Source organism: Poecilia mexicana, unplaced genomic scaffold (genome assembly GCF_051168715.1).
Source record: "Poecilia mexicana isolate PSO_F unplaced genomic scaffold, ASM5116871v1 scaffold_15, whole genome shotgun sequence".
Lineage (NCBI taxonomy): Eukaryota > Metazoa > Chordata > Actinopteri > Cyprinodontiformes > Poeciliidae > Poecilia > Poecilia mexicana.
In genome coordinates, this window is record NW_028263384.1 from 12,400,184 (window position 1) to 12,419,153 (window position 18,970).

General features: G+C 37.0%; 1 protein-coding gene across 1 annotated transcript in view; it reads right to left on the reverse strand.

Annotated features, from left to right (window-relative positions):
- Positions 1–2,873: 2,873 nt before the first annotated feature.
- rgs7a (regulator of G protein signaling 7a) overlaps positions 2,874–18,970 on the reverse strand; it is a 50,488-nt gene continuing 34,391 nt past the window's right edge. The window contains exons 3-16 of the mRNA XM_014980608.2: positions 18,169–18,219; positions 12,099–12,205; positions 10,973–11,024; positions 9,685–9,749; positions 9,334–9,410; positions 9,100–9,181; positions 6,643–6,717; positions 6,441–6,539; positions 6,134–6,195; positions 5,609–5,719; positions 5,321–5,446; positions 3,691–3,877; positions 3,355–3,444; positions 2,874–2,894 (exon numbers count right to left, since the gene is read on the reverse strand). Coding sequence (XP_014836094.1) covers positions 2,874–2,894; positions 3,355–3,444; positions 3,691–3,877; positions 5,321–5,446; positions 5,609–5,719; positions 6,134–6,195; positions 6,441–6,539; positions 6,643–6,717; positions 9,100–9,181; positions 9,334–9,410; positions 9,685–9,749; positions 10,973–11,024; positions 12,099–12,205; positions 18,169–18,219 — 1,205 coding nt within the window. The remainder of the gene's footprint in view (positions 2,895–3,354; positions 3,445–3,690; positions 3,878–5,320; positions 5,447–5,608; positions 5,720–6,133; positions 6,196–6,440; positions 6,540–6,642; positions 6,718–9,099; positions 9,182–9,333; positions 9,411–9,684; positions 9,750–10,972; positions 11,025–12,098; positions 12,206–18,168; positions 18,220–18,970) is intronic.

Genomic DNA, 18,970 nt, shown 5'->3' on the forward strand with positions numbered 1-18,970 from the left:
CGCATTGATCCCCGGAAGATACACACAAACTCCATGGATGAAAGCACAAGACCAACACCGTAACAGATAGAGGATCAACTTTATTAATACAAGTAAGTAAAAGTGTCTTTAAATATGGTATAAAAATAAATGCAGGAGAGAATAACAAAGAATGATGTTCTACATAAGACAGGAGACAGAGTCTTTGTAAATCTGGATGAGACCTTACAGGTGCCTTGAGAATCATATGTGGTAAATATTGTAGTGCAACCAAATTATGAAAAGCAAACTAAATGCACAATAAATAATCAGAATCATAATATATATGTATATATATTTTGTATATTCATTCTGCACAACACTTCCCATAGCGTGACAAAGCATCTGTAACCTCATGTAAAGCAATGACATTGTTTTAAAGTTATCAGTGTAAGCTGTTGCTCTCTTGGGGGGGACAAGGGGGGTTCTCAGTGTCTTTTTCTTTTTTTTTCTCTCTGACATCATTTGTTTCTGCTGGAAGTGAGAGAAAGTGCCCCGACTGAGTAGCTGTCATGGAAAGAACTGGGACACTGGACTGAACTTTCTCCAATTTTGTTTCTTAGTCTCTCACTCCCCTCGAGTCCAACAGCGCCTTCTTTCTGGGAACACTGGAAATATCAGTACTGAAAGAGGACAGAGAAACTGAAACGTCCTCTCCATGGACATGCAACATCTTGTGGACAACAGACGAACAGGAAGCTTGGCTCATTGTCTGGCTGAGCCAATAGTGGATGACGGACGAGGAGGTTGATGAGATGCGATGGCTCCCCTTCTTTGTACCCCGGGGAGAGGGAAGCCATTGATTTTTAGCATGGCACACAACTTTGCAGTCCCTCGCCTGCCAGTGGTTCCACCTGTGCTCGAGAGGAAAGAAGAAAGAGTCGAGTTTCAATAGAGAGTTGTGAAAAGTGGAAAAAGACGTCTTTCCCACTTTTGACATTTGGAGTCAACACTTCTCAAAGTTTTCTGCTGACCAATGGAACAAAAGTACCAAAATGCATTTTATATCGACTTTTGTCATGTTTGTCATCAGAAGTAATCTACATTCATTCTTTATGCTTCGATAAACAGATAATCTGCAAATTAAATATGACCTACATTTTTTAGGATTTTATTAGTTTCGATATGACAAATTGACGATTCTTAAATACAATGCAGCATATAAAAGTGACATTTTAAAGAATTTACCTTTAACATGCATAGAATGCATTTACCTGTGACTAAATAATGACCAAAGTCACTCAGAATAGGGAGATCCAAAATTATACCAACAAAGAATATATATTTATAACAAATGGAGTAAGAAATTATTTTGAAACTGGAACTGGTCGAGATGGTTGAAAATTCAAAATTAAATATTTTTCCATTTAGTAAACGTAGCATGCTGTCATGCTAGCCAGTTAATCAATTTTGTCACTTTATTTATTGACTTGAAATTCCTTAGGATTCCAATCAGAATCATTCACATGCTGCCCAGTCCTCGTGTTACAGTGCCTCTCAGCTAGAGGCAGCGCTGCTACCTCTTTATCCAGACTGATAATAGTTACATATGTGCCAAACCTACCACCAACAGACTCTACTAGTAATTAGGGCAATATATAAACATTTATTCTCACTTTTAAAATACCATCTCTCCAACAACCATCCATTACAGTTACATGAATACCGTTTATTATGCAAATTGGGCTAGGGTGTCATTTAAGTATATGTTTAGCATAACCAATAGCTCAAAAACTACAACAAAAAAAAAACTCCAGAACAGACAAAGATGTCTTCAAGTTGTTCAAAACTGAAGTTAGAGGAGGCTCAAAAGGTGTATGAAACTAATCAAAAGCTAATTATTTTCCACCGAGGCTTGTCAGCTGTTTATTCAGGCTGCTTTTGTTAAACAGGAAGTGAGACTTCAGCAGATGCCAGAACATATTTCAGCACAGATGCTCTCTTTGATCTTTTTCAGTATCTGTTTGTCATGGAACATGCTGGATCTGGAAATGCTGGAAATCTTTTGATTTTCTCAGGATTTAGCTTAAGCATATTTAGTTAACAAGAATTATTGAAAAGTTTATTTATTTCAGTTACTCAATTCACAAAGTGAAACATGTAAGCCTATATTTTTGTTAGCTATGATGATTTTCTGCTTTTAGCTAATAAAATCTGACATTTAAGTTTAGAACACTAAACAATAATAAAAAATAAAACTGATGTAGAAATGTTTCAGAGTTGGTCTTTTAAAAAAATTATCTAAGTCTGTAATATGAGCTTCATCATAATTAATTTTCTAACTTGATTTAATTGTATGTTATTAATGCCAACTGTGCTTATTGCTAATTTGAGATGCTAAAGACAATAATATTTTTGTCTTTGGTTCACTTTTTATTAATGTCTTAAATTACAAACATAGCAAGTGCAATTTCATCAGAAATCATTGTCGGTGGGAATTCATCCACAAAACTCTGATCTGTAAATCTCTAATATTAAAAAAAAACAAACTGCATTTTAAATATCCCCTCAGTGGTAAATATTTGACTTCAATAAGCCTAGCTTAATTCAACATTTAAAATAAATGGCTTTAATTTTTCTCGGATTTGTATTTTGAAACAACACAGCTAGTGTTTGACATGCATCCAATCTTTAGATTTATAACCTTCAAGTACCAGAAACTTGTACACATTTGAGTATGTATTTATATCAATAATTAAATATATGTTAACATCCTGAAATACTCGGTGTAACTATACCATAAGCACCGTTTAAATGTAGCATCACTTGAAAGACAAACAGACAATACTTTGTCGATGCCACACAATAATCAGTTTAAGTATTTTATCATAGACATTACCTGGAAGTAAGAGACTTCAGAACAAATTTTTACTTTTCTGTGGAGACACAAAAGACAAAGTATTTACATTTAATTTGATCATAAAAAGAAAGTCGCACCTTAATGCAGGTGGTAATACAATGTCTTCTTTTTAAATATAAACCTGAAACCTTTGCCAAAATGACAGGCAGAGAAAATGTAGGAGGTTTGAAGAACATAAACACACTACAGCTATTCTAAATTATCATGTTTTCATGTTTACCCACTGTTTTTCCCCCAGCTTGACATCAGAGCTGCAACAATCACACCTGAACAATACTAACAATTTCTGCTCTCTTTGCATCCCACTTTTTACTGAATGAATATTTGTTTTATATCACCCTTTGTCTGAACTCCATTAAACAACAATAGATATTAGTAATAAGTTAGATATTGGCAATGCTGTATAGTTACTAACATTCATATGTAATTTGAGGTATTATTCAATGTCTGAAATTAAGACTTGTGTTTTCTTGTACCTTCTTCTTTGCCTGTAACAACTCCTGGTAGGCACTGGAACGAATGAAACGGCTATAAGAATCACTCTTCATCAGTTTGTAGATGTGTTCCTGTTGAGGAAACCGAATGAAAGCATTAAGGACGAAAGCAGCACATACAGTGAAAACGGTGTTTTAGATAAGGAGATGCCAGACGCATCTGAGCTACCAAACAGCAGGGAGCTACATACTGCAACCTGCAGTTTTAAAATAGTTTTCACTTAATTTAATATTCAGAGACAAACTTTTTCTACCCAACTATTTGAAATACGCAGTGCAGATTTGCTTATCACTACAAATGGCTAAATTATAACTCACCTGTGCATCCTCAAAGGCATAGCGTCCAGGGTCTTTGACATTCTGAGTGGTTTTGTCATAGCTCTTGGAGTCCACATTGATGGCACTGGGCGCTCCGGGGGCCAGAAACTCCTGCCAGATTTCCTGAACACGAGTTGGGACCTCTCTGATGGGTCGCTTCTTTAGTTCCTGGACTGCAAGCCAGAACCTGAATCCCAACAGTAGAGAGGAAAACGGTACTTGTTAAAAATGTACTTGGATTGCTTTGTTTACAACTTAAAATAATCTAGTACAACCTGTTTCCAACTCAAATTGGTGGTTTTTCCGCTTGAGTTTTACATATAGATGATCTAACTTTGATTTCCACAATAGACTGTGGTTAGGTTCGAATGCGCTACTGACAGAGGATTTTACCCATATACACATCTGTGATTTTAAGCTATGTCTTTTGAAATATACACTTCCTTGTGATGAAAGAACTGGCAGTGAATGGCAAAATCGAAATGGTGATTTGAATTTCCTAACTATAGAGGACACCAGCTTGTGTGGAAATAACTTGCTTATTGCTTCCCTGAATCACGGGGCTTGTAGTTTTGTCACAGCACAGCCACACCTGACTTGTCATCCAAACTACAAATGAGACTGCTCTAGGGAACTTTCTAAAAACATGTTGTTGTTTTTTTACATATACACTAGGAATTAAAACAAGAGTGATGAACAGTTATTTTACTTTAGTTAAACTGAGACATGCGTGGTGTTTGAAGAATTACAGTTCAGGCACATACCATCAGAGGGCGCTGATGAGCCATTTGCTGTCTGTAAGAATCCTATGGACCTTTGGTGCTCTACACTTTCTTTGGTGTGTGAACAGTAAAAATATTCATATCTAAATATAACTACACCATCATATTTTTATTTTGTTTTTTTTTGTTTTTTTGCAAAGTTAGTTTCAACAGATTTACCAAATTATATCAATTTTATAACAGAATATTTTTAAAATGGCTTAAAAAAATTATTGGTCTCTACTAATTATTATTAGAAACTCTTTCTCTTTTTCTTTCTTTTTTTCCTAAATATTGCCATTTGCTTTAGTGGAAATAATCCTTGTAGCTCGTATACACTGAAACAAATAAATCTGCTTTCTAAAAAAAAAAAAAAACCTTGCACTATTATTCATTATCAACTCTGAGCACTTCCAGCTGTGTGTAGAGTGGCTATAATAAACATACACAGCTCGAGGGATGTCTGACAATCTTTGAAGTTTCCCAGATGATAACAGTCAAATCTAAAGTTCAGCCCTGAATCCACAAAAGCTTTCTGCGTAGCAAATAATTTAACCCCTGCACCAGAGACGTTAAGTGACAAAACCACACAGCGCCTGTGATGTCCTATGTTTAATCTCTGATGAGTCGAAGCTGCTTTGGTGATAGAAAGAACGCAACCCAGTTGAGATCTGGTGGTTTCACTCCACTGCAATAAAAAAGCAATATTTAATCGCGCTCTCTGTTGCGTTATCTTGCAACATAAATAACGCAACGCAGGTAGCCGCTTTAATCCGTGTAGCTACCTGGCTTCAAGTAATCACATAAAATAAAAATAAAACATTTCAAAAAGTATGTTGTGTGGAAGTTTTCTGTATTTTCTGAAGCACCTGAGATTCTCTGAGCTGAATTCCGACTCGAGGAACTTCAGGAACTGCTCTCTTCCAACAGGATCTTTCAGGACCTCGTCGATACCGAACGCCCACCTCTTTACCCTCTGCTGGCCTGGTTCCTTGCTAGAGAAGGAAACCGAAAGCAGGAATATATATATATATATATATATATATATATATATATATATATATATATATATATATATATATAAGATACAAATCTGCAGTATCTTGCGAAATAGGTGAAGTTATTGGACTGAATACTTGATGAGGTCATGCAGCTACCTGACTTCAAGCTCCCAGAGTGTGGTGTCATCTGAGATCCAGGGGTTAGATGGGTCTTGAGGCATGAGGCATGGGTCATATTCCACATACTGCTCTGTGTAACCCAGCAAACTATTGCAAACAACAGAACACGAGACAGAAACTTCACTGTGGCCAAACAGAAATATAAATCATGAAATTATTGTGAGGGAAAACATGCACTCCTCTTAGAAATAAAAGGCGAATTTACAATGTCAAGACTTTTCAAAATCTGAAATAAAATGTGTTTATCACCTCGTTTGGATGCAAGGATAGAGAAGGACTTTTTCTGAATATTGTACAGCAGTCTATTTTTTACTGAATAAATGACAAACGTGCACATGAAGTATCAAGTATCATGAGATCAGAAGAAAAGATTTTATCTGAACCCAAAACTCTTGTCAAGGTCACTAAAGTCCTCGGTTCCTCCGCATTTTACGACCGTTTAACGCCTCAATAAACAGATCGATGCCTAAACTCAATGAAGACACAAGGAACATTGCTCACCTCTCTGCCACTTTGGACATTTTCAGTCGATGCCGGTCTAATTGTAATTGCCAAAAGGTGATCTGAAACAACAGCATGGGACAGCAAGCATGCAGTAAACTCTCAGAAGAAAATACATCCATCAAATGAGATTATTTTACTCCATGCACTAAATTTACCACATTCAACCCAATTTTTACTCCATTTTATGAAAATAGAAGTGATGCACAAATTACACTGAAATGAACAAAGCCTCCTACAAAGAATTTACAGAATTGTCTCGTTGACATCCTGTCAGTAAAGCGTGATAACCGTTTTCAGGTCTAACCTGTTCTTGCAGCTCTTCTTTTGTGGGCTGTTTGGCCTCTGGAGTGGGGGTGTGGGTAGGACTGTGGGTACGGATATCATTCTGTAGCCCATACACCGACTGACATGACAAACCAGTCACAAGCATGCATCAGAATCATTAGCTCTGGAATACGCAGAATAACATGAGCAAGAACAAGAGCGGTGTGTACGAACTAGGATACCTTTCTGGTTTTGTGTGGATTTTTCATTCTGGAGGACTTCTTTATGTCGACTTCTGTTGTATTCACACAACCAGGCTGCGATAAGAGAGAAATGTAAATAATAAGGGTTTAATTTAGCTTCACCATTTCAATTGTAGATAGTTATTTTCCTTCTACTGGAAATGTTTCTGATGGAATGGATACATTGTATGTGTGGCACTTTAAAAGAGATACAGTACATGAAAATAGTAGACTTTCGTAGCCTCCCCCACCCTAAATATTAAATGATTGAGTTTGAGTAGACTTTTTACCAAATCTATATATTTTTTACTCTTAGAGTAATTTCTTGGATGGCAGGTTTTTACTTTTACTGGAGTGAAAATATGTTGAAGTAGTGCTGCCATGCCTTGAACAGAGTAAATGTGTCGTGTCATGAGACGCTTATGTACAACTGAATTACTGAGCGAACCTCCACTCAAATCTTCTCCAGGTTCCGATGGGTTTGTTGTGCTCTCCACATAAATTTTGGAAAACAATGGCTTTCTTCTTCCTGCTTTTCCACAAAGTCCAGATTTGCAATGAGTACCACTAATATTTGACAGATTCTTCTACTTGATCATTTTTATCAGATGTACTCGTCATGTTAGGTAGTTTTAGTTTCTTGGTCTTGCTCTCCAAAGTTCTCTGGCATTCCCCTAAGGCCTTCACAAGGTACTGTATTTTCTATTTTATATATATATATATATATATATATATATATATATATATATATATATATATATATATATATATATATATATATATATATATATATATATATATATATATATATATATATATATATATATATATATATATATATATATATATATATATATATATATATATATATATATATATATATATATATATATATATATATATATATATAAAGAAGATTAACAGCCCATTTGATCTCCCTGAAGCTTCCCAGATCCTCTACAGTCTACACCACCTCAGGGTTCAAAGTGGAATTTGTCCTACACTAAAAGAGTATCAGCTAATCAAATCTAATATGCCTAACCATGCAGTGAAATATCTAAGGTAATGTGTCAAATGGTGTTTAATTAAACAAGAAATGTGCCAGCTGATGCGGGAAAAAAAAGAAAAGAAAATGTCAAGGAGCAGGAACTCAGACTTTCAGAGTACAGCTTCTGGCTGATTGAACAAGTGGTCATAATCTAGCCCTCTTGCAGAAAAACGGAGCTAAGAAGCTCGACGGCATCACTGTGAAATTTGAATTAATATTGATTATGTTGCTCCAAGGACACATAAATTGAACTTATTTTCCAATTAACCGCCAAACTGTCTTTAGAAGAAACGCAGCAGAGGAGACCCTTTAAACTCAGGAGGGAGAAAACTAAATGCTAATGCAAAGCAAGTGTGCAGAGAACAAGGTAAAAAGCGCTACTGAAGCTGATGTGTTGTGACAGTTATTGATGTGGCATTTCATGTGTATGACAAAGGCAAACACACGTCAGTGGCTCTGCAGTGGCTTCGCTTCTTTACAACATTTAAATGTTGCAGGAAGCACGTAACATTGTATAATCCATAGAGTGCTTGTAAGTCCATGACATTTTCAAAACATTATTTCTTTATTAAACACCTTGATACATCCCTACTGGGATTGAAAGGTGTGAAATAGTAACCCGTTGAGTTTTATGCTTCATCGCATGTTCAGTGCCTAATCCGTTTAACCTTTGAGTTTTGTCATGTTATAAGGAAAAACTTGAAAGTCTAGATGTGGCGTGTAAGTTAAAGGATGCATTACAAAAAACTTTAAGGTTAGCATCCATTTGTATTCAGACTACCTGAGTTGATGCTTTGATAAAACCACTTTTTATTTAAGTACCAGCTTTAAATAAACTATCTATCATCTTTGCACATCAAGAAACTGAAAAAAATTGTCCACAGAGTGGGTAGATTTTCATTTTCCAAATCTAGCTTAATTTCTGACTTTTCTACCGTTTTCCCTGTCTTTCATGCTTTTTGTTCTCTGATGTTATTGAAGAAACCTCCCCAATTTTCACAGAAAAGTTATTTTTTTCACTGAGATTGGATTAATGATGTGAGTTGACCTTTGACAGCAGTTGGTTGCACTGGGATCTATTTGGGTTTTTTGAATAAGGGGACTTTAATACAGATGAGTGACATATCTTTTCAGAGTTTTGTTTGTAATAATGTTGAAAAAATGCATGATTTTGTTTCTTAAAGTTTATCATCTATCACATACAATTTTAGCGAAATTGACTGATGACAAAAAAGCTCAAGAGGTGCGAGGTATGTTTTTCTTCACGGTACTAATTTCCAATTGAGAATGCTGGAACAGGGTGTGCAGGTTGATTAGTTTTTTCAAAGGGATCATAGTGTTGATCATCAGAAATATTATGAATTCCAGCATTATTAAGCCGCAACAATACAGCCTGTGGATTTACTCACCACTGGTCGGTGCACGTCCCAGAATGCTCTTTCCTGACTGTCGAGAATTTTCCTCTCAATTTTGTCCCTTTTTTTGTCAACCCTAGAGACAGAAAAATTAATCAAAACCCCCATATTCCCTCTGATGTGCACATCTGTTAATAAGCATGATGGTATCATCCTAACATGATTCATAACAAGAAGAGGACTCGCTTATCATGGCTCAATGCGTATGTGGTTCTTTTAGTAACTTACTTTGCTTGTGCTTCTGCTTGCATAAAGATGAACTCCCATTTTCTGGCGAAAGCTCTCTGTAGCCTTGCTAAGCTCTCCTGTGGGTGAAACAAAAAACAAATGAGAAAAGACAGGCTTTTGAGGAAACTTAGCTTTTTTATATCTGCTTGACAGGCGGATACGTTCCTATCTTTAAAATCAAAAAAGGACCCTAGAAAATGTCTAAGTCACTGATTAAGCATGAAGTAAAAGCAGTTGTGTTCATTGTTATCTTGAAAGAAAGTAAACAGAGAGAGACTCGGTGAGATGTGCCAACACATGAATAGCGGCCATACTTGAAGAGGTGACACTAACAACAGACTTTTTACTTACTGCTTCATAGTCAGCGAGCTCCAGACGTGCTTTGTTTTGCATTGTTCTTTTGCAGAGGTAAACGGCTGGAAAAAACAGAGGGAAAGATTGGTAATAAAAAGAGAACAGAATCTCAGCTTTGCTTTAAGTGGCTCGGCGCTTATGCGTTTAATCCTCTCAACTGCACATTTAAACTGGCCTGCAAAATCGCAAAGGTCATTTAGCTGTGCACGCTGCGAGCGCGTCTGTTACTGCGAGCGCTTGTGTGTGCATCCCTGACTTTTTGATCTCTTCCTGTGCTATAATCGTCCCTTCATCTCTTTGTTAACGGACCGTAATGCGGGAGCTTCATTATGCCATTAGACTGTTTTCATTATGGGGCATCATTCACGTGAATCAGCCTCGGCATCTGCTGCTCTCGAAGTTCCCCTGGCGCTCCCGGGATTATTCCCACAGTGAGCTTTAGCCCTTTCCCTCTTCTGCTGCAAATGACAGACCTACCAGGGTGCGGGTATTCATCAAAAAAACATTTTTGGCATTATGAAAGCTTTATCTCCACTCTGCTTGTCTGTAAAAATGAAAAGCTCCTCCCTGTACCAACATTAAAATGCTCAGCCAACTGTGAACAACAGGTGCGTGCACGCAGACACGTCTCCACTTTTCTGTCCAGATGCATCACATTGCTGCTGTCGAGGACGCTGCTACATGGAATCGAGGAGCATGGCTACAGCTTCAGTTTCAGGAATATCTATAAAACCACAATGTAGGCGCAAATTAATTCAAATAACGTTGTCTAAACACAATGATTTACTAAAGCATTCAAGGCCATTCATTTATTCTTATTTTGTGACATGAGAAGTGCAAACATGACCACAGAAGATCAAGGACAATTGTGAAGTGGAAAGACATCAATTTCTTTTTACAAATAACACTGAAAAGCGGTGACATGCATTTGTATTTAGCCCTGTTGAGTGAATATTTTGTGGAATCATGTAATTGCGCAGTATAAACATACTCACAATAGTCATAAACTCACAAATGATAAAAAAAAAAAGTACCAATACATTTTTTTAAAAATTATGGAAAATTGACCAGTGAAAGTCAGACATTGCTTTTGAATTATGGTTCAACGGAATCGGTTTCAGAGCAGTACCAACAATTTTGTCAATGCGTGAATCTGTTGTCTTGTGTCTATCTATAAATACTTTAAAGTCGTGGTTGTTATTTGGCAAAATAAGAAAATGTTCAAGGGGGCTGAATTCTTCTGCAAGGCACTTTAATGAACAGATCATTGCAACATTTCTCTCACCATAGTCTGTGTTTTCGGGTTCCCAGCAATTAGACGGCCAAAAGTATGGAGTCTGAAAGAAAGATAAGAAAATTAGGAAACAAGACACAAAGAAACCGGTACATAACCAAGAATACAGTTCTTCAAATAAATTTTTTTAAATCTTTTTTTTTACCGCCATGATAAAGGGGCTTAGAACTACAGCGTGACATCAGTCACACAAAATACTTTACTGTATAATGGGTTTGGTGTTGGGTCTAAAGAACATCCGCTCTCTTCAGAAAGAGAGCTCAGAGCAGACACAAACATGAATCTTGACTCTCCTCAGGGCAGCATTGTATAGACCGGCCTCAGATGAGAACCGATTACACATAAAAAGCAAAGTGACGCCAACCACCAACAAAAACAGTCTTAGGTATTGATTTACTCAGGTCAGCTCTTTGTAGCACACTTGGGGAACCAAAAAAATAAAAATAAAAAAATCACTATAACTGTCTGTCTTTGCAGGCATTCAGAATAATGTCCTTTTTCTTCTATATTTGTGAACCATTAACAACAATGAAGTACTGCAACTCCTGATTTACTCCTGTTTTCAGCCACAGCCTGTATATTGGTTGGAGTGGAGACTAGAGAACACCTTCAACTGTGTTAAGGTTTCTATAAATTCTTGGCTGAGATTGACACACCAGATTAAAACCTTCTGGTCAGTGGCTCTGCATATTTATTTGCATTTTTACAATTCAGTGTCCTCTGTGGTTACCTGGTTTATTTGGAAATTATTTTAAAATGCATTTAGCTTGAAATGATCTGCTGCTGTTTCTATGTATTTAAATCCGTTTTATGCATTCGCAAAACACTTTATTGCACAATGTTGCATGCAAGTTGCTATAAATACACTTTGAGCAATGAATGACTCATCAGTGGATCAAACATGAGCAAAAGCATTTAAAAGAATAACCTGCACGCACAAAAATGTGGAAAAATAACAGGGAGAATTTTGAAAAGACAAAAAAACAACAACCCAACACTTAACTGTCAGTTTTATAACTTCAGACTTTATTGCTGCCCCGGGCAGCAATGAATTAGGTTCCAGATCCCACTTATGTAGATGTTAAAGTAAAATCCTTCTGTGCACGAATGTTGTTACCTGAAACCTGTAGAAAGTGCCGTCATCTTTGAGAGTAAGGACATGGTCTGAAATAGGGAAGAAGTAACCATGTGCAGCCATCAGTGTCCCTAAGTGAAGAGCCTCCACTAGGAGAAAACAGATAAGAGTGAAGAGTCAGATTACATTTTGGTCTTCCAGTGTTGGTTCTGTTGATCCAAGTGCTGGTACAAATAACTATATGCAGTCTAAAAAAAAACTAATAATCCACAAGCTATTGTTTTGGTCTCCACTTTTTCTGCTTTAAAGCACATTAATAATGCATAAAGCCCAGTCATAGAGATGTTGGCTATTTAATAATTCTCCTTTGGTAGGAATTATGCAATAAATTGGACTATGTGTTCAGATGTTTCTCAGACAAAAGGCATCTTTTGAAAATAGCCTTTAATCAAGTATTAAACATACTTTTTATTAAGCTCCTATTTCTGTATAAAAGTGAATTTTTTATTGGTCTATGGTGACAAACTACTCATCATGTGTCTTTAGCTGTAAGCTGAAAATCATCACAATTAACTCAAAACACCTTTCAAAATCAACAATCTGCATGTAAATAATCCATGTCACATTTAATTGGGACCTTATGTGATAGAACCAAGATAAATTGGCCCATAAGTAAGCTAGACGGATAAAGTAGTATTGAACTACTTTATTTAGTCACGTGCGAATTAAATCAACTATCATGAATTGCTTTCAGAGGGTAAAGTTGGTTAATGCAGCCCACCATCTTTCCGAGCTGCACATCCATCCTGGACTAAATAATGACTCTGAGCACCAGTCCTTGAATCAGGAAGCGCTGCTTTGACAGATGGATAGGCAGGCCTCCATTCCAACAACACACAGCGCAGCCGGGGGTCTGGCTGATTAGCCCACCTTCAGCGGGAGAGGCGGAACTCATCAGTCACATCACCTGGTGTTGTGCCTGGTTGGAGTGAAAACCCGCTTCCCCCCCCCCGGGCGCTGCGCAGCACATGGTTTACTGTTCCTGATTTAAAACCATCAGATAATGAAAACATCTCATCATCCTCCACCGGGTGTCTCAATATCTGCCACCAGGTATTTCCTGCCGTTGTGGCTCTACAAGACCTTCATGTTTCTTTTAATGTGTTGACACATTTTGTTCGTTAGCAGCCGGCACAGGAAATACGTCATTTGCATGAGGTTCCATAAAGCAGAGCTTCGGTCTGTTTCTAACAAAACTGGAAGATGGAGTTGAAATGTCTCTTATAGTCTAAATGCACTAACAGAGACTTGCTGCAGAAAACAAGTACATTGCAGCCCTCTCAATCCCTGACACTTACACATCTAAACACACCGGTTCCATGTGTGAAGGATAAATATAGACCAGCTTTTCCCTTAGCATTGAGGAGACTGTTGCAGCTTTAAGAGGTCAGGATGTCTGTGTGTGTGTGTGTGTGGGTGTGTTTGTGTGTGTGTGTTTGTGCGCAAGCACATTTGTGACAAGGTTCAATTTATTAATAAATAATGACTCATACTTTATTTAAATCTGTTTACTCATAACACAACTCCTTCCTCTTCAGCTTCAGTGTTATGTCTAAGAGCAATTCCTTATATGATCCATCAGCTCTGATTTCTTCATATGATTTAGATTTATAAAACCTGAAGAAGGAGCTAAGGATCTGAAGAAGCTCGTCAGGTCTTCTGAAAATACTAGATAAAAATATATATTTTTTTATCCATACAGCTATCTAGCATCTACACTGACATTCACAATATTGCCAGCTTTTTGTATCTTACTTTAAAGAACAGCCATTTTTTTAAAGACTTATTTTTCATGTAATATAGCATCAACAATTTTCCATATATATAGTTTTGTCATTATAGTTACCATTATTAGACATTAAAATAGTAGAAGAACAAAAAAAGTATTGTATTAATGAAGACCTTAACAACAGTGTTATGTATTTTTACCTGATTTATACTAAGGGAAAATGACTTGGCCATTACCTGTCATTATCTTAAAAGCTGAATTCAGTTGTGCTTGGAATATTTACGTGAGCACAAAATATTGAAAACTGTTCTGATCATCTCAGATTGAATTTACACATCTCATCCAGTGATGACAAAGAAACAGTCAAAAGGAAAACACCTACATTTATATTTTATTTACATTCACAGAGAAATGTTTAGCTGTGAGTCTGGCCTTACTTTTCTATCCACCTGTTGTCTATATCCTCTCAGGATTACAGGCAGGCTGGTGGCCTTCTCCAGCAGTTACTGGGTGAGAGGAGGGCTGGACTCTAGATAGGTCACTAGTTCATAACAGGGCAACACAGAGACACACAGGACAAACAACCATGCATGCACACTCTCTAACATGGTAACCAATTAACCGTACAGTCACATGTTTTTGGACTTAGAGGCATGGCAACAATGCTACAAACAGTGTCACCAACCAGCCTTTTCCTTCGTCCTTACATCTACTGCATGCTGGATGTCAGCTTGTACACATGACCCTCCTAATCAGCCATTTAGCTTTTTGTAGCAGTTAGGAGATCTTTTATATAAACATGATTTAAAAATGTGATTATTGACAATGAACCTTTTAAACATGCAGCCTGTCAGCTTCAATGTGTGAAGGGGGCAATCTCAGCAGAGAGGGAAATGTTATCTACAGCAGAGAGTTTTGACTCAGATGGGGAAAAGATTTAAGAAAAAAAAAAAAAAAGCTTGACACAGAAGATAAAGATCATGATGGAGAAATAAATGTATCCTCTCCAGGCTAAGCCCTGTGTCCTCCCCCTGAGATCATTTCCCTGCTACATCTACCGGTGTGGATTAAATGCTCTTTCATATGCAAAAATCAGACCCTACCTGGTGCACACAATGACAGTTTAGCACACTGCTGGATTATTATTAGCTTCCTTTTATTTGTTGGTGTCTGCTGAGTTCCCCTCAGGTGTTTATTGAGATTTGCTTATTCATGTAAGGTCTAGAACTGCTTCTATTTGAGAAATATTTTTTCTACCAAGCATTTAAATAACAATAAAACCACTATGTAGACTGTTGGATTATTATATCCTACAAAGCAAATGTCAGTGACGTATTAAACTATTTTAACCATAAATTTAATCCATGTACTCCACTGCAAAGTTTTATCACATTTTTTAAGTTATTATGTAAAAGAGTTGCTTCATCATATCAGTACTTGTACTTTTAGCTGCAGCTAACTGGTCTATTATGACAATAATAGACCAGTTATTATGTAGGAAAAAGGCTTGAAAATAAGTTAATTTTCTACATTCTCACATCTGTGTTGTTTTTCTTTCCTGTGGGATGAACATAATTTGAGCTGTCCCAGCAGGGTTCATCATTAGGCATGCAGTGGAATATAAACAGAGCCATACTTTCAGTGCGTTATTAACCTGTAAGCTGCACCTGAACTCTATTTACATACATTATATTGCCATTTTGGTGCGTTTGCGTAATGGAGAGCCACCTGTCGTCTTTTAAGGATCTATCCTATAATTTTCACACAGATGATAAGCAGCTGTATATTTCTTCTAAATGAATTTCAGAACTGCATGTAAATTAAATCAAAAGCTGAATGTCTGGATGTCTGACAGATTTATTTGACTAAATTAAGAAAACTGAAATAATTATCTTCTCATTTAAGAAAAAAAATTAAATGTTTGCTTGGAAAATACAGAAATAGACATTTATTTATCAAGAGATTTTTTTTCTCACTCAGCATAATAAGGTCAAATTGACATCAATGTTTTCAAAGTGTCAACCTACAGCAGGGTAAAATAGGTATTGAACGTCTCCACATTTTCCTCAGTTAAGGTGGTAGGGCCACTGACTTGATATTCACACCAGATGTCACCATCAATCCACACATACAGAGAAATCAAAGGGAATTTAAAATTTTATCGGCAAAACATTTTTAATTTGAACACAGAAATTTATAAAATAGTGACCCATCTCTCACAACGCCATACACTTCAACAAGGTCTGAGACATGCCAAAAGCATCATAGATCCTAAAGCTTTAATCCCCTCTGACTGAAGCACACAGTTCCACTAAAAGCCTTAGAAGAGTTTAGAAAACTCGACTGTAGAGCAAAAAAATAGTTGTTTTATCTGGCGTCACTCTCAAACATCCAGTTGGGCTGGAGAAAGTGTCTAATGGTTGTGAATGAGATCTGTTGGCCTTGAAATATTGCCCTTTGCAGTTATTCAAACGTGAAGTTTTTAGCTTTTTTTTTTTTTTTTTTTTGCCATTAAGCTCACTGTGTGGTTGCAACATAACTCAGGTCCTTCTCCGTCATGATATAAGCTTCTATAGGTAAAATATAGTTAGAATTAGATAGTCCACTGTGTAACGGAACATATTAGATTGAAATAAATAAAATAAGCCACATTAAAATGGGTCTGAATAAACTGAGATTTCCAAATGAGAGGATAAACGGGGTGGTGTGAGTGTATTATCTGAGGGATTCATTTAGCAAAAAAAAAAAAAACTCATGATCTCCACTCAGCTCAAATATAAGCTCATTTGCCTTCACTTAATAAACTTCGTGTGGCTGCTGCTGTTGTGCTGTGCTGAGCCCAATTAATTGCACCTCAGTTAGTCGTTTGTCATCTCCTGCAGGAGTTGGCCTCAGCGAAAGTCACAGAGATTTAAAACGAACATAGCGTTTGCCACTGTGGGGTTACTGACAGCATGTTTTGTGTCCGTTCTGCGGAAAGCGCTCAGATCTGAAAGAAACAGTCTGTGGGGACAAGAAGTGTTGCTCGCTGACATGTTCTCAGACAGGTCACTGTCACAGGATGTTTTAGTCTGCACTGATAAACAGCAAATCTTTTGGAAGACATTTTCATGTGTATAGCCAAACATAAAATTTACAATAAATGTAAATTTGCTCAGTGCAATTACTGGCGATGGAAGACAGAATGATACAGCAAAGCTTGGAATCTACAATACAACATCACCAAGTTTTGACAACTGACATACTTGCACATACTGTGTATAAAATGGAGATTAATTCACATAAAGTCTTCAGTGCTGCTTTTCCAGTTTGCCTTTCTTTCCATCTCCAGTTCAAGTGAGTGCTTTGTTTTATGTTCGTTATTTTACTGCATGTACCATAAAATGTTGAAATAGTGATCTGAGTCTTACAGATTGTCACACAAACAAAACAAGACAAATAAGAATATTAAAAAGAAAAACAAGAGTAGGAATTGTGAGTGTTCAAAAGTTTACGGTCAGAAAGACAGCTGAAAGAAAAATGTAACACTAGACTGGTACATTTGCGTTAGTGTGTTCTTTTCATGTAGTGCACACAAAAATTAAAAGCTAATCAGCTGATTTTCACTATTTAAAACAACATTCATGGTGTATGACGTAATATTAGCCACCATTAAATATTTACATGGCTTCATTTACACTAGAAACTTATTTTTGAACACTAATTGGGGAAAAGCTCCATGTTTAGCCACCTAGACACCTTGAATGCCAAACTACTGCATGGCATTGGCTGACAGCTGGCTGAAAGAACATTACTACACTTTCAAGTGACTTGCATGGTGACTTGCATGAAGTACAAGTGTAGCAGTTTCTGGTCATAAATGGTATGAATAGTTATAATTGGAATCTAAAATCACACCACTTTTCACTCTGTTTAAGACTAGCGGCAGCAAAATACGAGTAGCATGCTGGTTAATCAACCAACTGCAGGCTGGTGACCCAAACATCCCAGCAGCCTGATTTTTACCAGGGTTACTCCATGGAGAACAGAAGGGCGAACAGTAGCAGGTTTATTACTAGAGCTACATTTAGTTTGTAGGCACTAGAAGTAGTTTGTCAGATTTGAAATCTTAGTACTTTAATTAGATTTTTAGTATCAATTTAAGTGAGCACCAAGTTGTCAGTTTTAGCAACATTTGTGCTCTTGATCTTCTAGCTGTCCCTGTTTTCTGATAACTATATCAGCGTTTACACTGATTTAGTTACCAAATCAGATTTTGTTGGTTTTTTCTGTTTTGTTCTTCGACCAATAAATAAAACTGAATGCATCTTATCAAAAACGTACCTTGATCTTCAATGTCCAGGTTCTTCATGAGCCATTGTACAATATCAGAACCTGTAATAAGAGAGCGTACATAAGTATGAATCATCGACATAGCTAAGAATTTACCAATGCGCTCAAATGCCTTCTGCATATAAATGCGAGTGAAACAGAAAACAATGTCACCCTTAACCTTGTCCACCTCCCTTCATTACCACAGCGCATACAAATGTCTCTCGCCTTGCACCATGTAGGTGGGTAATAGGCCATCCATTATCCAATATTCTTTTCTGACACCCTCTTCAGGCTTGCTCTCTTTGGCTCCAAACCATTAATATAAATGACACCGGGTACAAAGGCAGGTTGAAGCACGTATTATGTGCCGCATAACAACAGAATTTGTGACTCAAAGCATTTAATAAGTCAGTGATTGCATGCTATGTTGCACACCAGCATAAACAAAGCAGAGGTGAGAAAAGGGGATTGTCCACGTGACTCATGCGCCACTTTTACATGCAGGAACGTGGAACGTCTTTTATATGACGGCTGCCATTTTTGCAACTTTACCGCTGAGAATGTGACTGAATCATTTTCACATCCCAGGCAAACATAACAGCATCCTCTGCTCTCCCTCAAGCATTTTCACACTCCGACACAACATGCGACTTTGGCACTTTGACTATATATTTTCCGAGCAATCATTACTGTCTGTCATAGTGACAGGTGAAGGTGTGCTGAGCAGACCAAAGGCACAGAAGGCAGGAAAAAGGTGTGAAATGGAGACATGGGGGAATTCATGCAACGAGACAGAGTAGCCCTGTGGCTG